Source organism: Rhinolophus sinicus, chromosome 8, assembly GCF_057876585.1.
Source record: "Rhinolophus sinicus isolate RSI-liver-muscle chromosome 8, RSI-T2T, whole genome shotgun sequence".
NCBI lineage: Eukaryota > Metazoa > Chordata > Mammalia > Chiroptera > Rhinolophidae > Rhinolophus > Rhinolophus sinicus.
Genome location: NC_142508.1, coordinates 34,070,463 through 34,092,911, shown reverse-complemented (window position 1 = coordinate 34,092,911; position 22,449 = coordinate 34,070,463). Strand labels below are relative to the sequence as shown.

Here is a 22,449-nt window from a genome sequence, read left to right as displayed (position 1 = left end):
ATCCATACAGACAGAAAGATTAGTGGTTGCCTAGGGCTGGGGGATTGGGGAATAGGGAGCTGAAAGTTAATGGGTATAGATCTTCTTTTGGGGATGATGAAAATGTCCTAAAATTGATTGTGGTGATGGTTACACAATTCTAAATATACTAAAAACCACTGACTTATACACTTTAAATCTGTGAGTTGTATGTGTGGTATAAATAAACCTGTTTTGTTTTTTAAGAATTGAAAAGAATGATAGGAGGAACTGGAAAGCAGCCAGAAGGGCGGGTAAAGAGAGAGATGTGAGGGAAGAATGTTCCAGGCTCAGAGAGGTGTGCATGGAGGCGCCAGGCTTTGTGGGCCTAAGGGCCACGGGCAAGGGCTCGGTAGAGCCCTAGGGAACCAGTGAGGAATTCTGACTAGGAGGTGTGAGTGGATTTCGTACTCACACTGAGACTCTAGCTTGGGGCCACTGGGTAGAGACTGGGCTGGAGGCTCAGGTGGAAGCAGGAAATCCAGCTGTGAGTTGGTTATGACTTGGGCTAGGGTGGTAACCATGGTGTTCGGAGAGAAGCAGGTGGATTTGAGAGCCCACTTGGGAAGTGGCTTAGTGATGGGCTTTCTGAGTCACTAAAGGAGGCTGGACTCAGCAGAGGATGGGCTGGAGGTGGAGTGGGGAAAGGGGTGCCCTTTTGCTGAATATTGGTGCCTCAAAACTTACTTTTGTACAATGAAACCCAAATTGTCCCTTCAGCTAGAATTCTGGCTTCAGAAATTAATTTTCATTTCTTCTATTCATCCATACTAAATTACAGAGAAATACATGCTTGAAGGGAAAGTCACACGGTTTCTGAAGTGCCAGAAGTAGAAGTGGGAGGTGTGGCTTAGCCCTCCTTCGCCTGCCACATGGACATCCCTGTAGGCACGCACCAGTGACATCCGGGGTGTCCTCCCCACACTTCCTGGACATTTACAGAGGTGCATTTGTCCACATCCCCACACATCCTGCTTGGACAGTGTGTGTAGATCAGCAGGCCACGCAGCATTCCTGGATGAGAACACACCAGAGTTTCTAGCAGTCTCGGACTGACTGACGACTGGCTACGTGGAAGTGCAGTGAGCATCTGCAAACGTTTGTCTCTGGACACAGCTGTGTGCTTTCCTGGAGGAGAATTCCTAGAAGTGGAATTGCAGGGTCAAAGGGCACATGTATTTGCTATTCCGCCAAGTGGCTTTTGGCAAGGTTGTACATATTTGCATCTTCACCTTCAGGGTCTGAACGTTCATTCCACAAGTATTTATTTAGCACCAGTTGTTTGCCAGGCGCTGTTCTAGGTGCTTGGGAAACATCAATGACTAGGACAGGACGCAAATCCCCACCTTCCTGGGGTTTCCATTCTGGTGGAGAGACATAATGAACAAGAAGCCATAAAACCAAATGGCCAACCATCCGGGGTTGCCCAAGACGCAGGACTTTCAGTGTAACATGGGGAACGTCCAGGTGAGTAAGCAGGAGAAGTTGGAGGTATCAAAAGATGTTACTATAAAATTGGAGCATGGTGAGGTGGTTCCGGAATGCTGGGGGCAGGGACAGTAGATAGGTAGGGGGGACCTTCATTGAGAAGGAGACATGTGAATTAAGATTTAAAGGAGACAAGGGAGCAAGTTTTGTGGAAATCCAGAGAAGACCACTGTAGACAGAGGAAGCAGCGATAGCAACGTCCTGATGCAGAAATGAACCCGAATCTTAACAGTCTTCAACATACTCGTACATGCCAGCCATGGGCAAGCAAGGCGGCCTTGCCATTCACTGTGGTTCCTCTCTTCCCAGAACGTCTGGGCATCTTTTTGTGGGTAAATATCTTCATCTTCGTTTCTGAGTCCACCATCTGTGGTTGCTAACAGATCCTCTGCCCCCTAGTGGCCTTACTATTTCTCAGCATGTTGTCTACACGCACTGTGCAGGTAATTATAAGGAGAACCACTTTCCTTTGTGTCCATGAGCAGAGGTTAGAGGTCTCCTGGGTGGGATGGATCAGGGCGCTCCTTCTAATGACAGACACACCAGTCATGAACCTCATCTCCTGACTCTCCTCCCAGCCTTGCAAACCCTCGAACACAGGGCAGAGACTTCGCATTGGATAAAAATAGACTTAGTACACTAGGGGCTTCCTTTTTCTCCCCCCTCTTTTTCTGTCTCCCCCCTCCCCACTCCGATTCAAGCCATTGTTTCTCAGTCTAGTTGTGTAGGACACAGCTGCCTGGCCCATGCTGGTATTGTGAGCCTTGTGCTCCCCACGGCTGAGGCAGTTGATTGCTGGTCGTCGGCTGGCCGCTCACAGCAGCTCATGGAAGCTCTCACCGTCTGCTGGCCGCTCACGCTGGCTGCTGGCCACTCACGCTGGCCACCGGCCACTCATGGCAGCACACAGTAGCCCATGGCAGTACACAGCAGCCCACCGCAGCACACACCGACCTCCAGCTGCTCATGGCAGAGCCGTTGTTCACAATCTTAGCTGTAGAAGGCACAGCTCACTGGCCCATGTGGGAATCCAACGGGCAACCTCAGCATTAGGAGCACGGTGCTCCAACCGCCTGAGCCACTGGCCAGGTCCAGGGCTTCCTTTAATGGCTGTAAAACCGACACCTCTGATACACATTAAGGTTAAGCAGAATAATGCATGTTGCTGGTGAGGGTGGGAACAAACAGACATTCTCACATATGTGAACTTGGCAGAGCTCACAGGATAGCAGCTTGGTGTTGGGGAGCCAAGTCTTCAAAAAACACCTGCCCTCCCACATCCTGGGAGCTCATCCTAGAGGAAAGTAAGTGAACGCAGCACATGGTATGCACAAGGATATCCCTCAAAGAGTTGTTTATAGTAGTGAAGAATGGTGGGGGGACCCAAACATCTAGTGGCAGGGACTGGAATAAAAATTACGCTGTGCCTACAGAGTGTAGAATACTGGATAATAGCCATGGAAAATCCTGGTGACGTTGTGGTTGTTGGGATTATGGGCATCTCAAAGCATCTAATGAAGGTACTGGATCCTCTTCCCCGCCCACCAAAGCAGGTGCGAATACGAGCTAAGTAATGCCAGAGGAGTGGTGAAGTCAGAAACATCATTGGCAAACACCATAATATAATTGATTCAGGCAAGAGGATCAGCCATGGCGGCTCAAAGCAGCAGGAACAAGATTTCTACGGTGTCAACGTATCTCCAGACAAGTAGCTTCCTAATTACAGAGGATGCCCTGGCCAAGGGGCCAAAGCCAATGTCTCCAGTCACGGCGCTAGTCAAGAGCATGGGCCCCCGACCTGATGTGCTACCAAGTCAGCATCCCTTCTGTGGGGCTCCTGCCAAACACACAGAGGCCTGGGTCTAATCATGAGGAATCATGGACCCAAGTGCAGGGGCGTTCTACACAGCAGCCTGCCTGGACTCTTCTGGAGCATCAATGTCATGCAAAAGACGGAGGGACTGTTCATGTTGCAGGAGCCGTGACATGATATAACCAGATGTGGTACCAAGTCCCAGAGTAGCAGGGACTGAAAAGCAAATTGCCCTAAATGACAGTCGTGGGACAGCTGGTGAAACTTGAACATGGCCTTGGTCAATGTTAAGTTCTTGACTTTGATAATTATACTGTGGCTGTGTAAGAGAATGTCCTTATTCTTCAGAAGTGTCCCTTAGGGGTACAGGATTATGATGTACGAAACTTACTCTCAAATGCCTCTGAAAAAAAAAGAATATTTACATGGAAAGAAAACCATATAGCAGTGTGATGAAACATTAACTGGTGAATTCTTTGACTTCTTTTTGTATCTGTTCTGCAAGTTTGGAATTATTTCAAAATATAAGGTTAAAGAGAAGTGTGGGGGTGGGGGGAGCATGTGCACACAACATCTGATGTGGATTTCAGAAGTTCGCCATCCCACCCATCAAACGCAGCTTAAGAACAGATGCTCAGAGGCTGTGTTTATCGACGTGGCGGAGGCGCACATGGAGCAAGTGTTAGGTTACAAAGGCACAAGTGCTCCCATCCAATCTTATCCTCAACTTGTCCAAGTGAAGTACAGTATATGTGGATCAGGTTGAACACAAATGAAGTGATTGACTGGCTATGTTAAGTGGTAGAGGCCACGCTGAATGAAAAATATACAATTTAAGCCCTGGCATTACAACTCAGAGTGGACTGCCAATCACCCTGTATGCGAGAAGGATGAGACACAGATCATCCCACGCTCACTCCTGAGCATATGCCCAGTGAGGGGAATGGCTGCCAAAGCCTGCATCTTTTACATTTCCATTCAAACTTTATTATTTTTTTTAAAGGTAAAACACTTACACAAAAATTCAGAAGTGCAAAAGACTATACAGTGAAAGGCCCCCGGCCCTGCAGTTCCCTCTCCACAGGCAATAGCATCAGCCAGAACAGGCTACACTGTCCTGCAGTCACAAGTAGCCCCGATTCACCAGTTGTTAAAGCAGTAAGTGTTTGTCTTACTCCCCCTTTTTGTCCACTGAGGGGAGGCCAATGCCCCCAGTTGGCATCATCCTTACCCTGTATCTATCTGGGATCCAGGCTAGAAACGTCAGCCCTTACCTGAAATAGTGCCAGTCACCATGGCAGGGGGAAGACGGAGAGAACGAGGATCACACACTAACTCTCAGAAGCTTCCATCTGGAAAGGCACTTCTGCTTCTACTTCAAGCACATCCCACAGGCACATCTAACCTCAGAAGAGCAGGGAAGTGCAGTCCTACTGTGTGTCCAGGAGGAGCATCTCTGAGTGCTCAGAGAACCATTCTCAGATGCACTACATCACCACCCTTCTCCTCACCCACCCCCAGTTATCTGTGGACAAAGACTCCAATGCAAAGAAGCGATTTCTAAGAATATGCAAACAGCTCTCATAGGCACCCAGTGTGGGGGGTATTTTGCAGATGATTACACCAGCGCTTGAATGTCTCACACGCCCCCTGTCGCCCCATTAATCTACAGCCAAGTAAATGAACCTGAGCTGGTGAAATCTAGCCAAGGTGAACACTTGACTGCATTGAGGAGAAGAAGTTTTCTCAAACACAGAGCACATACCTTCCTCCAGTGAGCACTTCCCCGCAGGAGCGTGTGCGGGTCACATTTCACCTGCCCGCTCAGCCAGCCTATGGTGCCCAGTTGTTGGGTCAAACACCAGTTCAGGTGTTGCTCTGAAGGTATTTTGTATGTATGATTAACATCTATAATCAGTTGATTTCAAGTAAAGAAGATGATTCTAAATCATGTGGTGGTTCTCATCCAATCAGTTGAAGGCCATAAGAGCAAAAACTGAGGTGTCCCAAAAAAGAAGAAATTCTGCCTCAAGACTACAGCACAGAAGCCTGCCTGCCTGCTGGGTTTCCTAGTCCTCACAATTGTGTGAGCCAAGTTCTTAAAATTAATCTACACACACACACACACACACACACACACACACACACACACACCTATTGATTCTAGTTCTCTGGAGAACACTGATACAAAATGAAATCTAATATTTGGGAGGCAAACACTTAAATGCACTAGAGAGGAAGGGGTTTTCTTAATGATAAAATCAATATTGAAATGCACTGCACACACAATCCACACCGAAAGGGTTGTGCAAAGGAAGGCTTTGATGCATGGAGAAAGTCAGCAACTTGTAAAAACACACTGAGATGCCCCTAGGGGAGTGCTGTCCTCAATTTCACAAAGCCAGGCCTTACAGGCAGCTCCTGAGAAGGGGGTTGGGCAACTCTAGTCATCACTGTGCAAATACTTTAATGCAATGGGTGGGAGAAGAGAGGTGAGGAAATGCTTCCTAGTTATCATAAAAACTGATACTTAGGCTGTACCCTGTCTCATCCCCTGTTAAGGGTTGAATTGTGTCCCCCAAAAGATGTTGAAGTCCTAATTTTGTGGACCTATGAATGTGACCTTATTTGGAAATAGCATTTTTGCAGACGGAGTTAAGACAAAGTCATTGGGGGTGGGCCCTAATTCCACATGATTGGTTTCCCTATAAAACGGGGAAAGTTAGGCACAGAGACAGATGTGTATAGAGAGAAGACGATGTGTACAGGAATGCCAACCACTGCCAACATGCCACCAGAACCTAGGAGAGGCAGGCAACAGATTCTCAGCCTCAGAAGGAACCAGCCCTGTGATACCTCGATCTTGCACTTCCAGCCTCCAGAACTGGGGACAATACATTTCTGTGCTTAAGCCAGCCAGTGTGTGGTACTTTGTTACAGCAGCCCCAGGAAACTAATACAGCCCCCCACGCCAATGATATTCAGAGAGAATTCAAATAAAAGGAGCTGCAAACAGAATCTACCAACAAATGCTTAAATGCTCAGCGGTAAGAGGTTTTCTTAGGAAGAAACTGAGGACTTAAAGGCAACTTCCATGCCCCCATGTCTGACTCCTGCCTTGGTGAGGACACAGGGAGGCAGGCCCTGACCGCATGTAAAGACACTTAGATGCCTGCCCTCCACCTCAGGCACACGGGAACTCCCCTGTGACCCATAAATGTGGAGGTGGAAATCCACCCCTTCCTGACAGTGAACTTGAGACTGGGGCTCAGGAAAATGTCTCTTTATTCCAAAAATACCAACTTGCAGCTCAGCTGGCTGTCCTCACCAAGGGATGGGGGAGGGGCAGGGGTAAAGAGACCTGCGTGGGGGCGAGGGGGTTAAGGAGGGAGACAGACCTGGGGAGGGTCTTCTGGTCCAGAACCATTTATCTTATCTCTGCACCACCCCCACTGCCTATGACCAGAAGGGAAGGTGTGTGTATGTGTGTGTTCATTGGGTGGGGGTGAACAGGGAAGACTCAGATGGCGAGGTCCCAGCTGTGGAAGCATCCAGGGGATCTGGCAGGATACACCTACTTCCTCACCTCCTCAGGACCTTTCCCCACTATGGCTTATTTAAGATAAGAGGTCAAGGCCCCTGGGTCAGGCAGCCCGTGCCTAGTGAGTAGGGGGAGGGGGGATGAGATACCTGGAACCCAGGCCAGGAGAGAGCAAGTTGAGGGGGCCATACAAAAGCTGAAAGGCCCTAGCCCCCCAATTCCAGGGGCTGGAGAAAGCTGTCCTCTGTGGGGGTGGTGAACAGAGGGGTTGGGTCTGGGAGCGGCAGGTGCTCAAGCTGGCTCTTTTTTGGGGAAGTCACAGCTGCCCAAAGGGCACTGGGCATGAGAGGCCCTAGAAGGGGTTGGGGAGCCCACAGGAGCAGCTATAAGCATGGTATTGAAAACTGGCATTGGGGCCCAGGTAAACCCACCCTTGTGTTCCCTCAGTGTTTGTGGGAACAGAGGGCTGAGTAGGCATGAATTGAGGTTCCAGTACTGGGGCAAGGGAAGACAGAAGAGGGAGGGGGACGGCCCAAAGGAGAGAGAAGAGGCCCCCCCACCTTGCCCTGGGGGCTGTGGGAGGGGGCGTGTAGCCCTTTAAGAATGGGAGAATGGCCGCCTCCCTATAACATGGCTATGTACAAAGAAAATTGGGGGCAAATTGTGCATTGTGCATTGGGGAATCCTCAAAACCCCTGGGGGCTCCCCAGTGTGTGAGAGGGAGATGAAGGAGAAAAGGCTGTTTGTCCAATTCTTGGGATGATGCAGAGCCCCTCCCCCCACCACAGATGGTGTTGGCAATGGTGTGGCTCTCCAGGTGTGCCTGCCCTAGGACCAGACCAGCAGAGGACATAATTGGAGGCCCCAGGGAAGTCATCAGCTGTGGTCCAGCCCACAGGAGTCTCTGAGGAGCGTTTGGCCCAAGCCAATGGAATGCTGCTCCCAGAGGAGGTCCAGGTAACAGGGATTGGGTAAGGGGCTGTGGCGTCACCAGAGGACTGGAAAGCCCCACCCTCTGGTGATGATAAGAGGTCTCTGTGTTGACCCTGTCACCAATCAGATGGTTGGATGAAGGGCAGTGAGTTACCAGGAGGGGCCTGGTTGCCCTCAGTAGATGAGTGATGGGGGCTGGCCAAGGCCATGTCTTGGTGGGTTTGTTGCAGGCATCAGCCTAAGTCAGGAGTGAGTCAGTGACATCATCAAGAAGGGCCAGAGTAGAGATGGTGTCATTAGAGAGGGCCCCACTGTACTCCATTTTTGAGGCAATGGGAAATGGTGCGCATTGTGCTGGATTCCCTTAATGGAACAACTTGTAGGTGCCATGTGACCCCAGAAGACAATTGAAATACAGCTGTTGTAGTACTTGACTCCCAAGATGCTGGATCCTGGAAGATGATACATGGTTGAAGTGGATCCTGGTAAATGACAACAACATTGGGTGTCCTGGATCCTATGAGGTGATGACATTATTGGGTGTCCTGGATCCTAGAAGATGATATCATGATTATGGTGGATCCCCTAGATGACAACACCATGGTTAAAATGGATCCTGGCAGGTGATGACATAATTGGGTGTCCTGGATCCTGGAAGATGATGACACTTTTGGGTGTCATGGATCTTGAGAGGTGATGACACTATGGTTGAAATAGATCCTGAGAAGTGATGACACATTTGGGTATCATGGGTCCTGGGAGGTGATGTTGTGGTTATGATGGGTCCTGGTAGATGATGACACCATGGCTGAAATGGATCCTGGGAGGTGATGACATGGTTGGGTATCATGGGTCCTGGGACACCCCTGATTCTCATGGATGCTGAGGGGTGGTGACACCACGTCTGAAGTAGATCCTGAGGCATGAAGACATTATGGTTGAAGTGGATCCTGCAAATTGATGACACCACAATTATCATCAGTCCTAGTGGATCCTGGTAGAGGATGTTACCACCAGCCACAGAGGATTCTGGAATCATTGGTCATGGTGAATTCTGGGAGATGATGACCGATGGTTGTGGAGAATCATGGAAGATAGTGACACCATTGGCTATGGGGAACCTTGGGAGAAGGTGACCTTATAGTCACGGTAAATTCTGAAAGATGATACCATAGTTGTGGTGGATCCTGGGAGATGAAGACTCCATAGGTCACAGGGAATCCTGGGAAATGATGTTATCATCAGGCATGGTTAGCATTTGACCCCAAATGCAATGCCATCATGAGTGGTGGCAGTCTCATGGTGCTGATGGTGTCATCAGCAAGATCAGTAGCAGGCATACCCCTCCCCCACCCCAACAGGAGGCCAGGACGTTGTTGACACAGGTGATGATGTCTCTAGTTACAGCAGAGAGAAGTGGTGCTGGCCTTTGGGCCACCTACGAGTCACAGGATTCCAAGAGCCTAGTGGGCCAGGGTGGCTCTTTGAGAGCCGAAGCCAGTCTGGGAGTGCTGTCCTCCAGGAATCACATAGGAGGTGACATCATTGGACAGGGGTGGGACCCAAGGCCTAACCTCCCATTAGAGGGAGTCTGGCAGAGATCCTGCAGGGCATGTCCCTGGGCTCAAGGGAAAGAGCGACCAAGCTAAGTCATGGAGGGCCAAGGCAGAAACTGGTGACACCATCATAAGTGATGGCCTTCCAGGGCGGGCAGTGTTTCTGGTGATGACATCACAGCACTGGGGCAGAACTTCAGACGGAGGTGTGGATTTCTCATTGCTAACAATCTACAGACAGACCGTCACCTCTGGGGAGACCTTTCCAGACAGGGCAGCCACCCCAGTGATGACATCCCTCAGGTGACATCTTAGGACAGGGCACTTTCTCATGGACTCTGGGCATGCCATGCCTTCTCATGATGTAGCAGTAGCAGTGAGGTGTCTCAGGGAGTCATCTCAGATCAGGCAGAGTCTGGTTGGTGACATCACAGAAGGACTCTCACCTCTGGTGATGACCCCCTGGAAGAGGCACAGTCTCTCTGATGATGTCATAGAGCACGGCACCTTCTCTAGCGAAGGCATCACAGGAAGGAGACGGAGTCCCTGTGATGACGTTGTGGAAAGGAGGCCTTATGTCTAGTGAGGACACACTAGGTGAGGCGTGTTCCTCTGTGACATGTCCCAGTAAGATGGCTTTGTCTATTGCAACGATATTGTAGACAGAGGCATCTTCTCTGGAGGAAATATTTTCCTGGTGGTGATGATGTCAAAAGAGGCTTTTTGGTGACATTATAAGGGTGAGACTTATCTCTGTAGTGACATCACAGGAAGGAGTCTTTGTCTCCAGGGATGATGTCATAGGACAAGGCATTGTCTCTGTGACATCACAAGAAGGAAGTCTTTGTGATGACATCATGGAACGTAGACAGGGCCTCTAGTGATGACCTCAGGGGTGGGCCTCCTCCTCTGTGATGACCTCATGGGAAGGAAGTTTTGTCCCTGTGATGATATTTTCATTAGTAATAACCTCACAGGCAGGCCTCTTCCTCTGTGATGACGTCATGGGAAGGAGGCTGGGCCACAAACAGTGACATTGGAGGAGGGATCTTATCTGCATGACATTCTAGGAGGCTTTGTCTCCAGTGACGATTTCATCCAAAGCAGTGTCCTAAAAGGCAGCTCACCCTCTAGGGCCTCAGGCCAGTCTGGGTCCTGGGACCCACGAGGCCGCAGCCCCCAAGCCCCCAACCTGGCCTCAGACAGTCACCTCGTTCTTGCTGGCGGTGCGCAAGTGTTGGGGCAGGTGATGGCCGGGAATGAACTGCAGCTGCTCCAGCGTGCCCTGGCGCTGGAAGGGCGGCCTGCGGGCCAGCGTGCCTCCGCTCCCGCCGGTGTCCGTCATCCAGGCGGGTTGTGGCGAGCCATGCAGGCCGTGGTGGTGGTGCGCGTGCAGGCCGGGCGGCGGTGGCAGCCCGTGCAGTGGCGTGGGGGGGCCCCCGGGCCCTATCAGCAGATTGGAGTGGGACGCTGCCAGGCCCGCGCGGGAGGAGGGCTCAGGGGGCAGCGCAGGGCTGCGAGGGGGCGACAGAAGGTGCTCGCGGCTCTGGCGCAGGGCCTCGGGCGAGGATAGGAGCAGGTGCTCCTGCGACACAAGGCGCGCGCGCGGTAGCGTGAACTCATAGCGCGCCCGGCCACCGTCACCCAGCAGGTGCTCCTGGGACATGACCCGCCGAGGGTTGGGCGCGGGCGCCAGGCCCAGCTCCTCCGGGCTGCCCCAGACATCCATGCGGTAGCCACCCCCTGTGCCAGGTCGCCGCAGCGTGTGCAGGGGCAGCGTCCCGCGGGGCATCTCCCCCAGATGGCGGCGCTTCAGGTAGGCCTCATCCAGGTCCTTCTCCGCTGGGGAGGAGGGAAAAAGCCACAAAGGTGGGTTCCCAACCAGCCCAGACCCTTCCGCTCCCCTGCTTCCTTAAATCCTACCCAGCGCTGGACCCGCACCCCAACGGGGACCCCTGGCATCACCCAGAACACTGGTCATAAGCCTGGGCAGGGGCACCATTTTAATGTCAGAACAATCAGGCTAGCAATGTGGCCAAAATACAGACTCCCGGGCCCCTCCTACTTCGCTGAGCCAGAAGATGCGGGGACTTTTGTTTTTCCCTCGGAGTATCCTTTTTCTGGGGAGTAGAACCCAACCAACTCTTCCTTTTGAGGAATCACCTTTCCTTTCCTTTTGCCTGTAGCAGTGGTTTTCAAACTTGGAGATGCGACCCATGTGTGGGTTGTGAAGTCAATTTTGTGGGTAGTGACTAGCATTTTGAAAAATGAAATATCATAGAAAATTATTTTTATCAGAAGGCATCCCCATAACAAGGCAATAAAGGTGAGTACTGGTTCACAAAATTTTTATTTCAGCTGGCGTGAGCGGCCGGCAGCTGGGGAGAGCTGCAGTGAGCGGCTGTGAGCGGCCGACCGACTACTGGCCACTGACGGCCTGGGGGGTGGGGGGGAGCGCAAGGCTCATAACACCAGCATGGGCCAGGGAGCTGTGTCCTACAACTAGACTGAGAAACTGGCTTAAAAACCGGCCCGGGGTGGGGGGGGGGAGGGGCAAAAAAATGTATTTCAGTTATGTGTGTGTTAAATACTAGTGTATTAAGTGACATACTACTAGGATTTGTTTAAAAATAATCCACCAAAAGGTGGGATGGCGGGAGAATAGGTTAACAAAAGGTTGCTCATTGTTAAAGTTGGATGATGGGAACATGGGGGTTCATTTTAGAATTTTCTCTCCTCTTGGTATGTTTGAAAATGGTTTTTGTTTTGAGAATTTTTATGAAAATTTATTTGAGCCAAACAGAGGATACGCCTGGAAGCAAGATCTCAACAGACTGAAATAAATGCTACTGAAAATGTTCTTAACACGTTGCGTACGGATCACGAGAATCTTCGTTTTTTTCTGAGCCATGCGTTAAGGACGGATAACGAGAATTCTCATTTTTACTGTTGACTCTTTTTACTTTGCACATTTTATTGAATTATTTGTGTTTCATTAATAACAAAGGAAGCTGCTTTCTGCAGTATCACACCAGGAGGGATTACTAACATCATAGGTGAGTAAATCCTAAAAAATTCCATAGAAAAATAATAAATGACATAGAAGCATTTACGCTTTAAAGAGAAGAGTGCATTTTAAAGTAGTTTCTTTTAAAAACCTGCCAGAACAGAGGGGTATGAGGGATTTAAACCCCGCCGTATGCAACGTGTTAATAACAACTTAATAAAAGCTTTCTTGTATCTAAAAAGTACACAAATACACATGTGTCTCATGGGTCATAATGTAAAAAGCATTTCTTACTGTGGTTCTCAGTTTAAAATGTTTGAAGGACACTTCACTGCCAGGGATGGGCTACTGAGCCAAAAATGTCCAATCAGAGTTACAGTGATTGGTTCAGGGATGAGCATGTGACACAATTTGGGCCGATGAGACCCAGGCCTGGAATTGTTGGCAGCCTGAAAATTCTCAGGTCACTCTTTGCTGTCACGAGGGAAGAATCTGTCTGAAAATGAAGCCATCCAACTCTTGAGCAGAGCTAACAGATATAGAATCCTGGAGACAGATTTGAGCTCCTGGATCCAGCCACACCTGAAGTTCATAACCCCATAGCCTTTCCATTATCAAGCTCACTTAGTTACTTTTCTGTATGTGTGCTTAAGTTGTGTATTTCTATTAATTGCAAATTAAAGTCCTGATAAATACAGATCTTAGGGGGTGGGGACACCATGAATTTGCATTTTAAAAAGGGCTCCAAATAATTCTGATACAAAATTGCCTCAGGTAATTCCCAAACAAACTTGGAGAAAAACCTGAGGGAGGCTCTAAACCTTTACAGGTCTGTTAGGCCACTGTCCATGGTCCTAAACCCAGGCCCTGGGCTTGACCCATCCCACTGCCATGGCCACTCCCCTTCCCAGGGACTCACCAAGCCTCTTGAGGGAGGAGTAGCGGTTGAGTTCAGATTTCACAGCGGCCTCGTAGGACGGGGGCAGATGTGAGAGGTTGTGGAAGGAACGAGAGCAGGACAGTGTGGAGTAGTGCAAAGAGGGGCTGGGTGGCGGGGCGGCCCTCCAGTCTGGGACAGAGGGGCATGGCTGGGGTCAGTCCAGCCCCTCCATCAGACCCAGGAGTCCAGGCCCCCAGCCCCTCCTCCCTCAGATCTGGGAGTCCAGGCTCCCAGCCCCGTAGGGAGTTAGAAATCTGGCATTCCAGCCCCTCAAAGCTCCAGCAGTCTAGCCTCCCTCGGCTCACTCTCCCATGTCAGGAGTCAGGCTCTTTGCTGGGGAAGGAGGACATGTCACAGGAGGAGGGGCAAGTGGCACTTGCTCAGCTGCTGGTGTGTGTCCTTCCCCAGGCGGGGGGTGCATTCCATGCATTTTCCCACCAACTCAGGTGGAAGGGAAGTGACCCCTTCTGGTGTACAAATGGGGAAACCGTGGTTCGCTTGGCTACCTCACCAGATGGTGAGAACACGCTCTATCCGTGTCACATGTCTACCCCGTGCACCCAGCTTGGGCTCAGTCAGGGGTGGGAGGGAGAGGAGCCCTGGGTCCCGCGGGGCCCTGGTTCCTACCCAGCGAGGTGCTGTGGTGCTTGGGGCTGTTGAGGTTCAGGTGCAGGTAGTTATGCTGCAGGTTATCTGTGGGGACCGAGAATGGAGGTAGCATCACTGCTATCGCCTGCTCCCATCTGGCGCCACAGTCCTGGAAGGATCCCTACTCACATCCAACTGGTCCCCAGCCCTGGTCCCTCCTACCTCCTGAATCTCTGCCCTAATCAGCCTCTCCCTCCTGGATCATCAAAGCAGTTTTCTGGCCATCTGGCCAGCCAAATCCAAGGTCAGCCTCTCTGTGGTACTCCTACACCCACACCTTCCCTTGCCCCTCTGCTGCTCTGCTCTTCCCATGTCTTGTCATCACCCACACGGGACAGTCTAAGCCAGCAATGGCGTTTGAGGCCCATGGCACTTGGCCCTAGCTGATGTCTGCAGTCTCATCTCCCATCCCTCCCCTCAAGCTACACTTCTCTCTGATATCTGAATGAGCCCAACTTGGTCCCGCCACAGGGCCTTTGCACACGCCGTGCTCTCTGCCTTGAATCTGTACCTCCCCTCCTTTGCCCTAAGAACTCCTTTTCATCTGTCAAGATCCAGTTCACATGTCTCTTCCTTCTGACTACTGTTCAAACCAGTTCAATCCTGTCCTTTATAACCTGGATCAGCATCCCTTCCTCCTCTCGAGCCTCCTTCTTCTCATCTCTCATCTCTCCCCCTTCACATCGGATAGTTTTCCCCTACTTCTGACTGCTCTAAACTCCTCCGTGGCTCTCCATCACCCTCAGGACAAAGGCAGGGCTCCTCAGCTCAGCTTAGCACTCAAGGCCCTTCATCAGGTGTCTGCCTGCCCTCTCCCTGGCCTAACAAGCTTTGCTCCAACCACCCAGAGCTCCAGCAGCCCAAGCAACTCCCCTCACCCTCCAGGAAACTGCGTTTCCTGAGGGAAGCCTTCCTCCTCCTCCTCCTCCTCAAGAGGAGACCCTTTTATCCTATTCCAGCTCTGGGACCTTTCCATTGGTGCACTCACCATGAAACATAAGAACAACAGGTCACATTTACAAGGTACATTTTCTGGGCCAGGCAGGGCTCTGAGCATTTGACTCATTAGTTCACTGTATCTTCACAACAGCCCTATGAGGGGAGCACTATGTGCTTCTCATTTTATGGGTAAGGACATGGACTTGCCCAGGTCACACAGGGGCAGAGCCGAGATGCCAACCCAGGCAGTCTGGCTCCCAACAAGTTCTAACTCAATAGTTAGGTGTGTCCTTCGCTGTCGGGTGATCTGACTTGGAGTTTCTCAAATGCAGGGGATGAGAATGTCTAAATCTAAATTACCATGGTGTCCATGGCGCCCACCCCGTGGGTCCACAGGAGGCAGGAAGAGGGTCTCACTGTGAGGGCAGGAATGCTGCGGCTGGGGGCGGGGTCTGGGTCGTGGGAGGTGAGGCCATCTGGAGAGGGCGGGGCTACAGGAATGAGAAGCGAGGTCAGAGGCGGCCACCGAAGCTCCCAGGTCACACTCACCGAGATTGGAGGGCTTCATGGTGTTGTAGAGGTTCTTGGGCGTCCTTGGGGGCATGCTGTCGGGACCCCCGACCCCTGTGGTCAAGGAGCTGCTTCGTGCCCGGTCCGGGCGGGTCCCAGGTCCGGCTTGATGTCTCAGAATGTCCACCAGAGCCCTAGAGGTGGCAGAGGAATGGTCAGTGACCAGTAGGCTTGGGTTGGGGAGGAGGGCCCAGGCTTCTTTCCCCTCGGTATTCTTACCTTTGGGGTAATTTGTCAGCTCAGCGAGGCTGGCCTCCTTTGGCCACGTCCCTCGCTAATGGCAATCTGAGCATTGCCAGCCCCAAAGTCCCTTGGACCAAACTTCCTGCTTGAAGCCCACCTTCCCGCATTCATTTGAACCCTGGCCCTTCTGTGGTCCCTCTCACATGGTCCTCCCTGTGGCCCTGCCCCACCCTGACCTGGGACCACCATCCTGTTGCAGCTTTCCCCATGGCGATAAAGGGTGCCCCATTTACCCAGTTATTCAGATCCCACACCTTAGAATTACCCTTGACATCTCTTTTTCTTTCATGCCCCTCAGCAATCTTGTGGATTCGATCTCCAAAATATATCCCAAATCGGACCCCTTCTCACTACCTCCGCTGCTACCAGCATCATCTCTCACCTGGATCATTGCTACAGTCTCCGAATTGGTCTCTTGCTTCTCTGCCCTTGTCCCTTGCAGTATAATCTCACTACACAGCCTGAGTTCAGGACCCTCTGGTGGCTCCCTCTTCACCCTAGAATAAACCTGGCCTCTGCCTGCTTCTGGCCACCTCCTTGTCACCCACAGCTCTGCAGCTCTGCTGGCCCCTTCGCTGTCCTGCAAACACTCCAATTCAGGGCCTTCACGTGCAGTCCCTTCTGTCTGGAATGCTGTTCCCACAGAGATGTGTCTGGCTTGCTCCTTTCCTTCAAGTCTGCTCAGAAAGGCCTCTGATGACCACTTCATATAAAACAACACCCCCCTCAACTCGATATGCTGCTTTATTTTCTTCACAGCAGTTATCAGTGTCAAATAGTATATTGCATATGTATTTGCCTACTTACTGTCTCGACCACTAACATTTATGATAATGGTAGCCAACATTTATTGAGGGCTTACCATGCGCCAGGACTCGACATGAATCAACCCAGTTAATCTTCATTACAGTCCAAATGTGTGGGGAGCATTTATTAGCGCCATTGTACAGGTGAGGAAACGGAGGCACAAAGAGGTTAAGCAACTTCCGGGGGGTCACACAGCCCACAGGCAGCAGACCTGAGATTGGAAGCCAGGTTTACGCACCAGGACAATGACCTTGTTTTGTTCACTGCTGATGCCCAGGTTCTGGACCACCGAAAGTGCTCAAGAAGTACGGTATTTGTTGAATGAATGAGGCCGGAGCCTCTCGCGACACTCAACAGCCAGGCATTGGCAGGCTCTGTCCACGCCCCTATTCCTATAGCCCCGCCCTTCCTATAGCCCCACCCTCCATTGCCCAGGCCCCGCCCCCCAGGTCTCTACCCTCCTGCCCAAGCGCGCACACACCTGGGTACGTTGATCTCCCGGTGAGCCCTGGGCGCACGGGACGCCTTGCTGAAGGCCACTTTGGCGCCGACGCCGACGGCCAGGGCGAAGCTGATGACTCCGCACACTACATAGGCGGTGCTGCCCCCAGGGCCCTCGCCCCCACGCACTCCAGCGCCCCCTGCCCGGCCCCCTTCCAGCCACCCGGCCTGGCCGGGCCCGGGTCCCCCGCCCGCACCCCCTGCACCCCCGGCGCCCCCGGCCAGCGGTGGCGGCGTGGTGGCCCAGCGCGGCGTGTCGTAGTTGGAGCAGGAGGCCTGCGCCAGGCGCATGTGGCGGTGCTCGCAGCAGAAGCGATAGTGACAAGTGCCGCAGCAGAAGCGGTAGGAGCCGGTGCTGCAGTTGAAGGTGGCGTCGTACTGGCCCATGACGTCGTAGTAGCCGTGGCAGAGCTCCGCGGGAGGAGGCGCCCGCGCCGCTGCGCCGGGCCCGCTCGCCTGACTGGTCCTCGTGCCGTTGGCGCCGGTGCCCGCCGCGCCCGCTCCACCCGTCAGCGCCCCAGTCAGGCGCCGCAGGTGCGCCAGCAGGGCGGGCAGCGGGCCCGGGGGCTCGGCGCTCGTGGCGTTGGACGGGCGCGCCCCGGCCTGGCCGGCGGTGGAGGCCAGCAGCAGGACGGTCCCGAGGAGCAGGAGGGCCGGCATGAGGCACGCAGGAGGTCGGACGGGGCCGCCAGGCTGAGCTGAGAATCAAAGCTGGAGGGGAGGGCGGGAGAGAGATGGCCAGAGGTGGGGAAATGTGCAGATGGTGCCGGAGAGGATGAGGAGGGCGGGCGGAGGGAAGGTAGACGAATGGAGACAGAAAGGATGGATGGAGGGGAGAGGCATGGGCCCAACGTTGGCCGTCCCACCGGGCAGTGGAAGGTGTGTGTGTGTGTGTGTGTGGCAATGGAAATATGCCCAGACCAGGCCAGAGGAGAATAGAGTGATAATGGGAGGACAGAAAGGATCAACAGGAGTGATGGGTGGGGAGAAAGTTTGGGAAGGAGAAGTCAGACAAGTGGACAAAACCAGAGGACATTTATGATAGAAGGAGAAGGAACCATGGAGGTGGATAATGGAGAGTGAAAGGTGAGATGTGTGAAAGAGAGGACGGGGAGATTGAGAAGGGCAGAGGGGGCAGGGCCATGTGGAGAGGAGGTTGGAAGGGTCAGTGGGGACAGGGGGGGAGAATGAAGGCAGACGGGGAGAAAGAGGTGTGGGTGGGGAGAGGGGAGAGAGAGAGAGAGAGAGAGAGAGAGAGAGAGAGAGAGAGAGAGAGATTGGAGTTGAGAATTTGAGATGATAGACCAGGCAGGCGGAATCAGGGAGTGCACGGTTCTCAACCTCAGCAGCACCGACTTTTGGGGACTGATGTTTAGCAGCATCCACTACTAAGCTGCTGGGGTGATAGGAGCATTCACCCCCCCATGTCGTGACAGCATAGGATGCCTCCAGACATTGCCAAATGTCCCCTGGAGGGCACACTTGTCCCTTTGAGAGCTGCTGGCTGAGACCCATATGGTCCTCAGTCCTCCCAAATGCTTATTTCTCTCTCTTATCTAGGTCTAATGATCAAGGAATTTCAAGCCTCAGTCTCTCTCTCTGTCTTTCTCTCACTCACACACTTCAAAGGAGGACACCAAGGTTCCAAGAGATCCCCTCATTTGCCTGAGCCTCACAGTGCTCAAGCAGTGGAGCTGGGCTTTGAACTTGGGCCTCAGGTCTCACAGAACATGGATGACATTATCCCACACAGAGAAATGGTTGACATGCAAGCAGTGTCAACCCTTCCAACAGTGACACATATGTGCAGCGATGTATGTATGTGCGTGTGTGAGTCCTTCATTCATTGAGGGCTGCTGCGTATGGTTGGGCAGATTGTGCACTGCACAAAGGGGTCTGGCTGGAATCCAGCCCGGCTCTCCTCCCTAAGGGGCTGTATCTGTCTGTGGGAAGGGGCATCCTTTTTAGACTCATACAAGGGTGCCATCTGCCTGCCAAACCATAGACATTGGGGAGCTGCACTGGGCCAGGGGGCACCTTAGCCTCAGCTGCACAAAAGCTGTTGTATGGGCTGGCATTGTGCCTGCTCAATGTTCACTGTGTCCCAAGCCTCCACTGGGCTCCATGGACACAAGTTCTCTCTCTACTTACAGAGTTCCTTTGTCTCCTCCAACTGCACACATGTGCACACACCCAGGGAAACACAACTCCAGGCCATTGACAACTCTGGGGGACAGGGAGCAGTGGCACAAGTTTCCTTAAACCCAGTGCTGCACCCAGCCACAGCGTACGCACGCATATGACTCCTCTGGTGATGAAGGGACCCACAGCTTCCTGCCCCTGCTTCACACCTCCCAATGTAGGGCAGCACCTACAAGTGGGGCGTGGACACACATCTAGGGACACAGCGGCCCACGGCCAGGGCAAAGCTGATGACCCCACACACTACACAGGCAGTGTCCCTGGGTCTTCACTCCCATGCACCCTGGTGCCCCCTGCCTGGCTCCCTTCCAGCCACCCGGCCTGGCCAGGCTGGACCTGGACACCCCCACCCGCACCCCCAGCACCCCAGCTGATCTAGACACAAGGATACAGGGGAACAAGTTCTTCCCTTAGCCCACACTATGTATAGATACACAATAGAACTTATATACACACAATGACACAGAACACAGGACACCCAGTGTCCCAGATACAACATTCAAGGACACCCAGTATCATCTTGGTGGTATACCTGGGGCCTTCTCCCAACACACATGCACAGCTCCACATGGACACACAGCCGTGCATGTCTGTTTCAGCCCACAGCACACAAGATCCAGACACAATCTCAGATATTGTGACACACTGGGACCACACACAGCTTAAGAATGAGGCCAGGGCCCTGCCTAAGCCAGCTACATACGGATGGCCACACATAACAGCCCCCGGTCATGCAATCTTGTGGGTGTATACACACGTGTGCAAACACACCCTCACCCAGCAGTGGAGATTCTGGAAACAGGCATGCAACACACACACATACACACACACAAACACACACATGCAGCCCTACCACTGCTACCACCCCCACTTATACACACTGAGGCACTTTCATCCTCCACAGCTGGAGAGGAAGCACCTCCCACCCAACACCAATCTCACTGTCCATGCCTTGTATGCCCAGCAGCTCAGGGCCACAGATCTGGCTGTCACCCTACCGCCCCCAGCACAGGGTCTGAGAGGCACAGATGTGGGGACAGAGATCAGCTGAGCCCGCTGGAAGAGGGGTCCCAGAGCAGGCCCTATTCAGTCCCTGGGCTCCTGGAGAACCCCCCCTCTCCCACCTGCCACCCTGTACAGCACTTTGTCCCAACCTCTGCTCCCACCTCTCTCCTGACCCTACCAGCTGGAGGTGGGGACTAGGGCTGAGTAGGAGGAGTGGGGCCACGTGAGTTGATTCCTGAGAAGACTGGAGGCAGTAGAGATTATGCGACATGGAGCAGGACTTGGGGTGGGGGACAGGGAGAGGGAGCATAGGAGGGGAGCAAAGTTCCAGAGAGGGGGACAGAGAACCACAAAGGGGGACAGAGAACCCAGAAAAAGAATCAGAAGCTATGACCCAGGGAAGCTAGGGGCTGGAAGCAGGAGGCAGTGGAGGGGGGCTGAGGGTTGTGGTGGGTGGCGAGGGAGAGGCAGGGGCCAGACGCATGGGGTTGGAGTGCAAAAGGAGGGTCTCCCAGGAATATCGGGGGTTGAGGGTCGGATTGGCGCAGGGATGTAGAACACAGGCAAGAGGAGGCGGAGATCTGGGTTCAAGAGGAGGCGGACCAGCAGGTGGGGGAAAGCGGAGGAAGACATGGAGGGGTCCGGATGGGGTGCAGCAGAGTAGGGGTTCCGACATTGCCCTCCATCTCCGCCCGTGGGCTCTTCCTCCCACGTTCTCCCCGGCCTCCTGCCCAGACCTGATCCTTGCGCCCCCCGCCCCGGGTCCCGAGGCCTTCTGGTTGCTTGTGTCTCTCGGTCCATCTCTTCTCCTGGGACCGCTTCCCCTTGCCCCTCCCTCGGCAGGCGTTGGGTCTCTAATGGGATCTGTCCTGGGTCTTGGTCTCTCTTAGCCGGTCTCTACTAGTCTCATCGCTTCTCTGAGTCTATGTCCCATGTCTCCGTCTCTCGCTGTCCCCTTCTCTGAGTCTCAATTTTCTGTGTGCCAACATTTCCTTCCTTCCCGCTGCGCCCGCCCCCCCCCCCCGCCGCGTCTCTGTCTCTCTGAATCTTGACTCTGTGTCTCCCCGTCTCCACAGTCCCATCTCTCTACCTCTCTGACTCCATGTCTCTGTCTGTGTCTCTTTCCCGGGTTTGCAGTCTACAGATCTCTCTGTCCGTCTATCTCTGGGTCTCCCACCCTCACTCTGGACTTTCAATCTCCCTTCCGGTCCCCCACTCTCTCTCAGCTCCGGGTTAGAGGGGCGGGGTGGGGGGGCGCTGCGGCTGGAGCTGTGTGTTCCCAGCGCAAAATAGACTCCAGTTGCCATGGCGACGTAAGCGCGGCCTCCAAGACGCGATGCTTCAGGCTAAGGGATGAGGAGGGGGGACACCTGGATCCGGAAGGCGGGGGCCCGGGGCGCCAACGCCCGGTCCCAGGGGCCCCTGGAGAAGGGGGGAGGCTGAGACTCCTAGGTCCCTGGGGAGAGAGGGTGCTGGGGGCTCTGAAGCCGGGTCTGGGGACCCAGCCTTCTGGGAGGGGTCTGGGATCCAGGGTTGAGGGGCCTCTGATTCCCCAGTGGGGGCGGGCTGACTGAGAGCGCTGACACTTGGGTTCCTGGGAGACTCAGAGCTTGCCTTCTTAGGTTCCCAAGGTGGGGGTGGGGTGGGGAACAAGGACTGCGAATCTCAAGGGACTGAGGGGCCTTGACTGGGGCCGGGGTCTGTAGAGTCTCCACTCCCAGATTTCCAAGGGGGCTGCAGAATCCTGGGAGCCCCCATGTGGATTTCCTGACTCCTGCGTCTTAGGGGCGCAGGGACCACTCAGATGAAGCTGTCTTTCTTCCTATCCGTTCATCCATTCATCCACATGCCAGTCTCTTCCTCCCGTCCCCATGTACCCCGTGCCTCAGTTTCCCCCTCCGCTCGGGATGCGGTCGCGCTCACCTCACTTTCCGGATGCGGGACCCTTGGGGAATCTGGGGTGGCGGCAGAGCGGGGGGACGGCCGGGGGAGACAGAGCTAGCGCGTGTCTGCAGCCGGCCGGGCTCGGCGTGCGCGCGCTGGTGGGGGGCGGCCGGCAGCGTGCTGGTCGACCTGGCCGGCAGTTCTTTTCCACGCAGATGTGACAGGGCCAACCCTTGCATTTGCCTCGCGCCAGCTTGGCGCTGAGAAGAGGCACCTCCCCCTCTCTACCTGCTGAGGACCCCGCTTCCCGCCCGCAGCCCCCAGTCGCCCCCGGGATACACCCCCCAAACCCAA

The 22,449-nt window shown here is 53.5% G+C and overlaps 1 protein-coding gene across 3 annotated transcripts; it reads right to left on the bottom strand.

The window, feature by feature from the left end:
* Window positions 1–6,587: 6,587 nt before the first annotated feature.
* Window positions 6,588–22,273, bottom strand: SHISA7 (shisa family member 7). Of its 3 annotated transcripts, none has more exons than XM_074316051.2 (6): window positions 22,135–22,273; window positions 16,985–17,715; window positions 15,433–15,587; window positions 13,924–13,989; window positions 13,276–13,425; window positions 6,588–11,191 (listed from the first exon to the last, which is right to left on the bottom strand). In XM_074316051.2, exons 2-6 carry the CDS (start codon window positions 17,662–17,664, stop codon window positions 10,548–10,550), a joined length of 1,695 nt encoding a protein of 564 aa, XP_074172152.1. In that variant the 5' UTR covers window positions 17,665–17,715; window positions 22,135–22,273; the 3' UTR covers window positions 6,588–10,547. The 3 variants fall into 3 exon arrangements, with proteins under 3 accessions (XP_074172152.1, XP_074172153.1, XP_019566478.2); XM_074316052.2 differs by lacking the exon at window positions 22,135–22,273 and adding an exon at window positions 21,302–22,091; XM_019710919.3 differs by lacking the exon at window positions 13,924–13,989.
* Window positions 22,274–22,449: the final 176 nt, after the last annotated feature.

Coding starts and splice junctions, on each gene's coding strand:
- SHISA7 (XM_074316051.2), bottom strand. CDS start 17,664: ATGCCGGCCCTCCTGCTCCTCGGGACCGTCCTGCTGCTGGCCTCCACC. Junction 13,990..15,432: donor CATGAAGCCCTCCAATCTCG/GTGAGTGTGACC, acceptor CGGTCCCCACAG/ATAACCTGCAGCATAACTAC. Junction 13,426..13,923: donor GCACCACAGCACCTCGCTGG/GTAGGAACCAGG, acceptor CCTCTGTCCCAG/ACTGGAGGGCCGCCCCGCCA.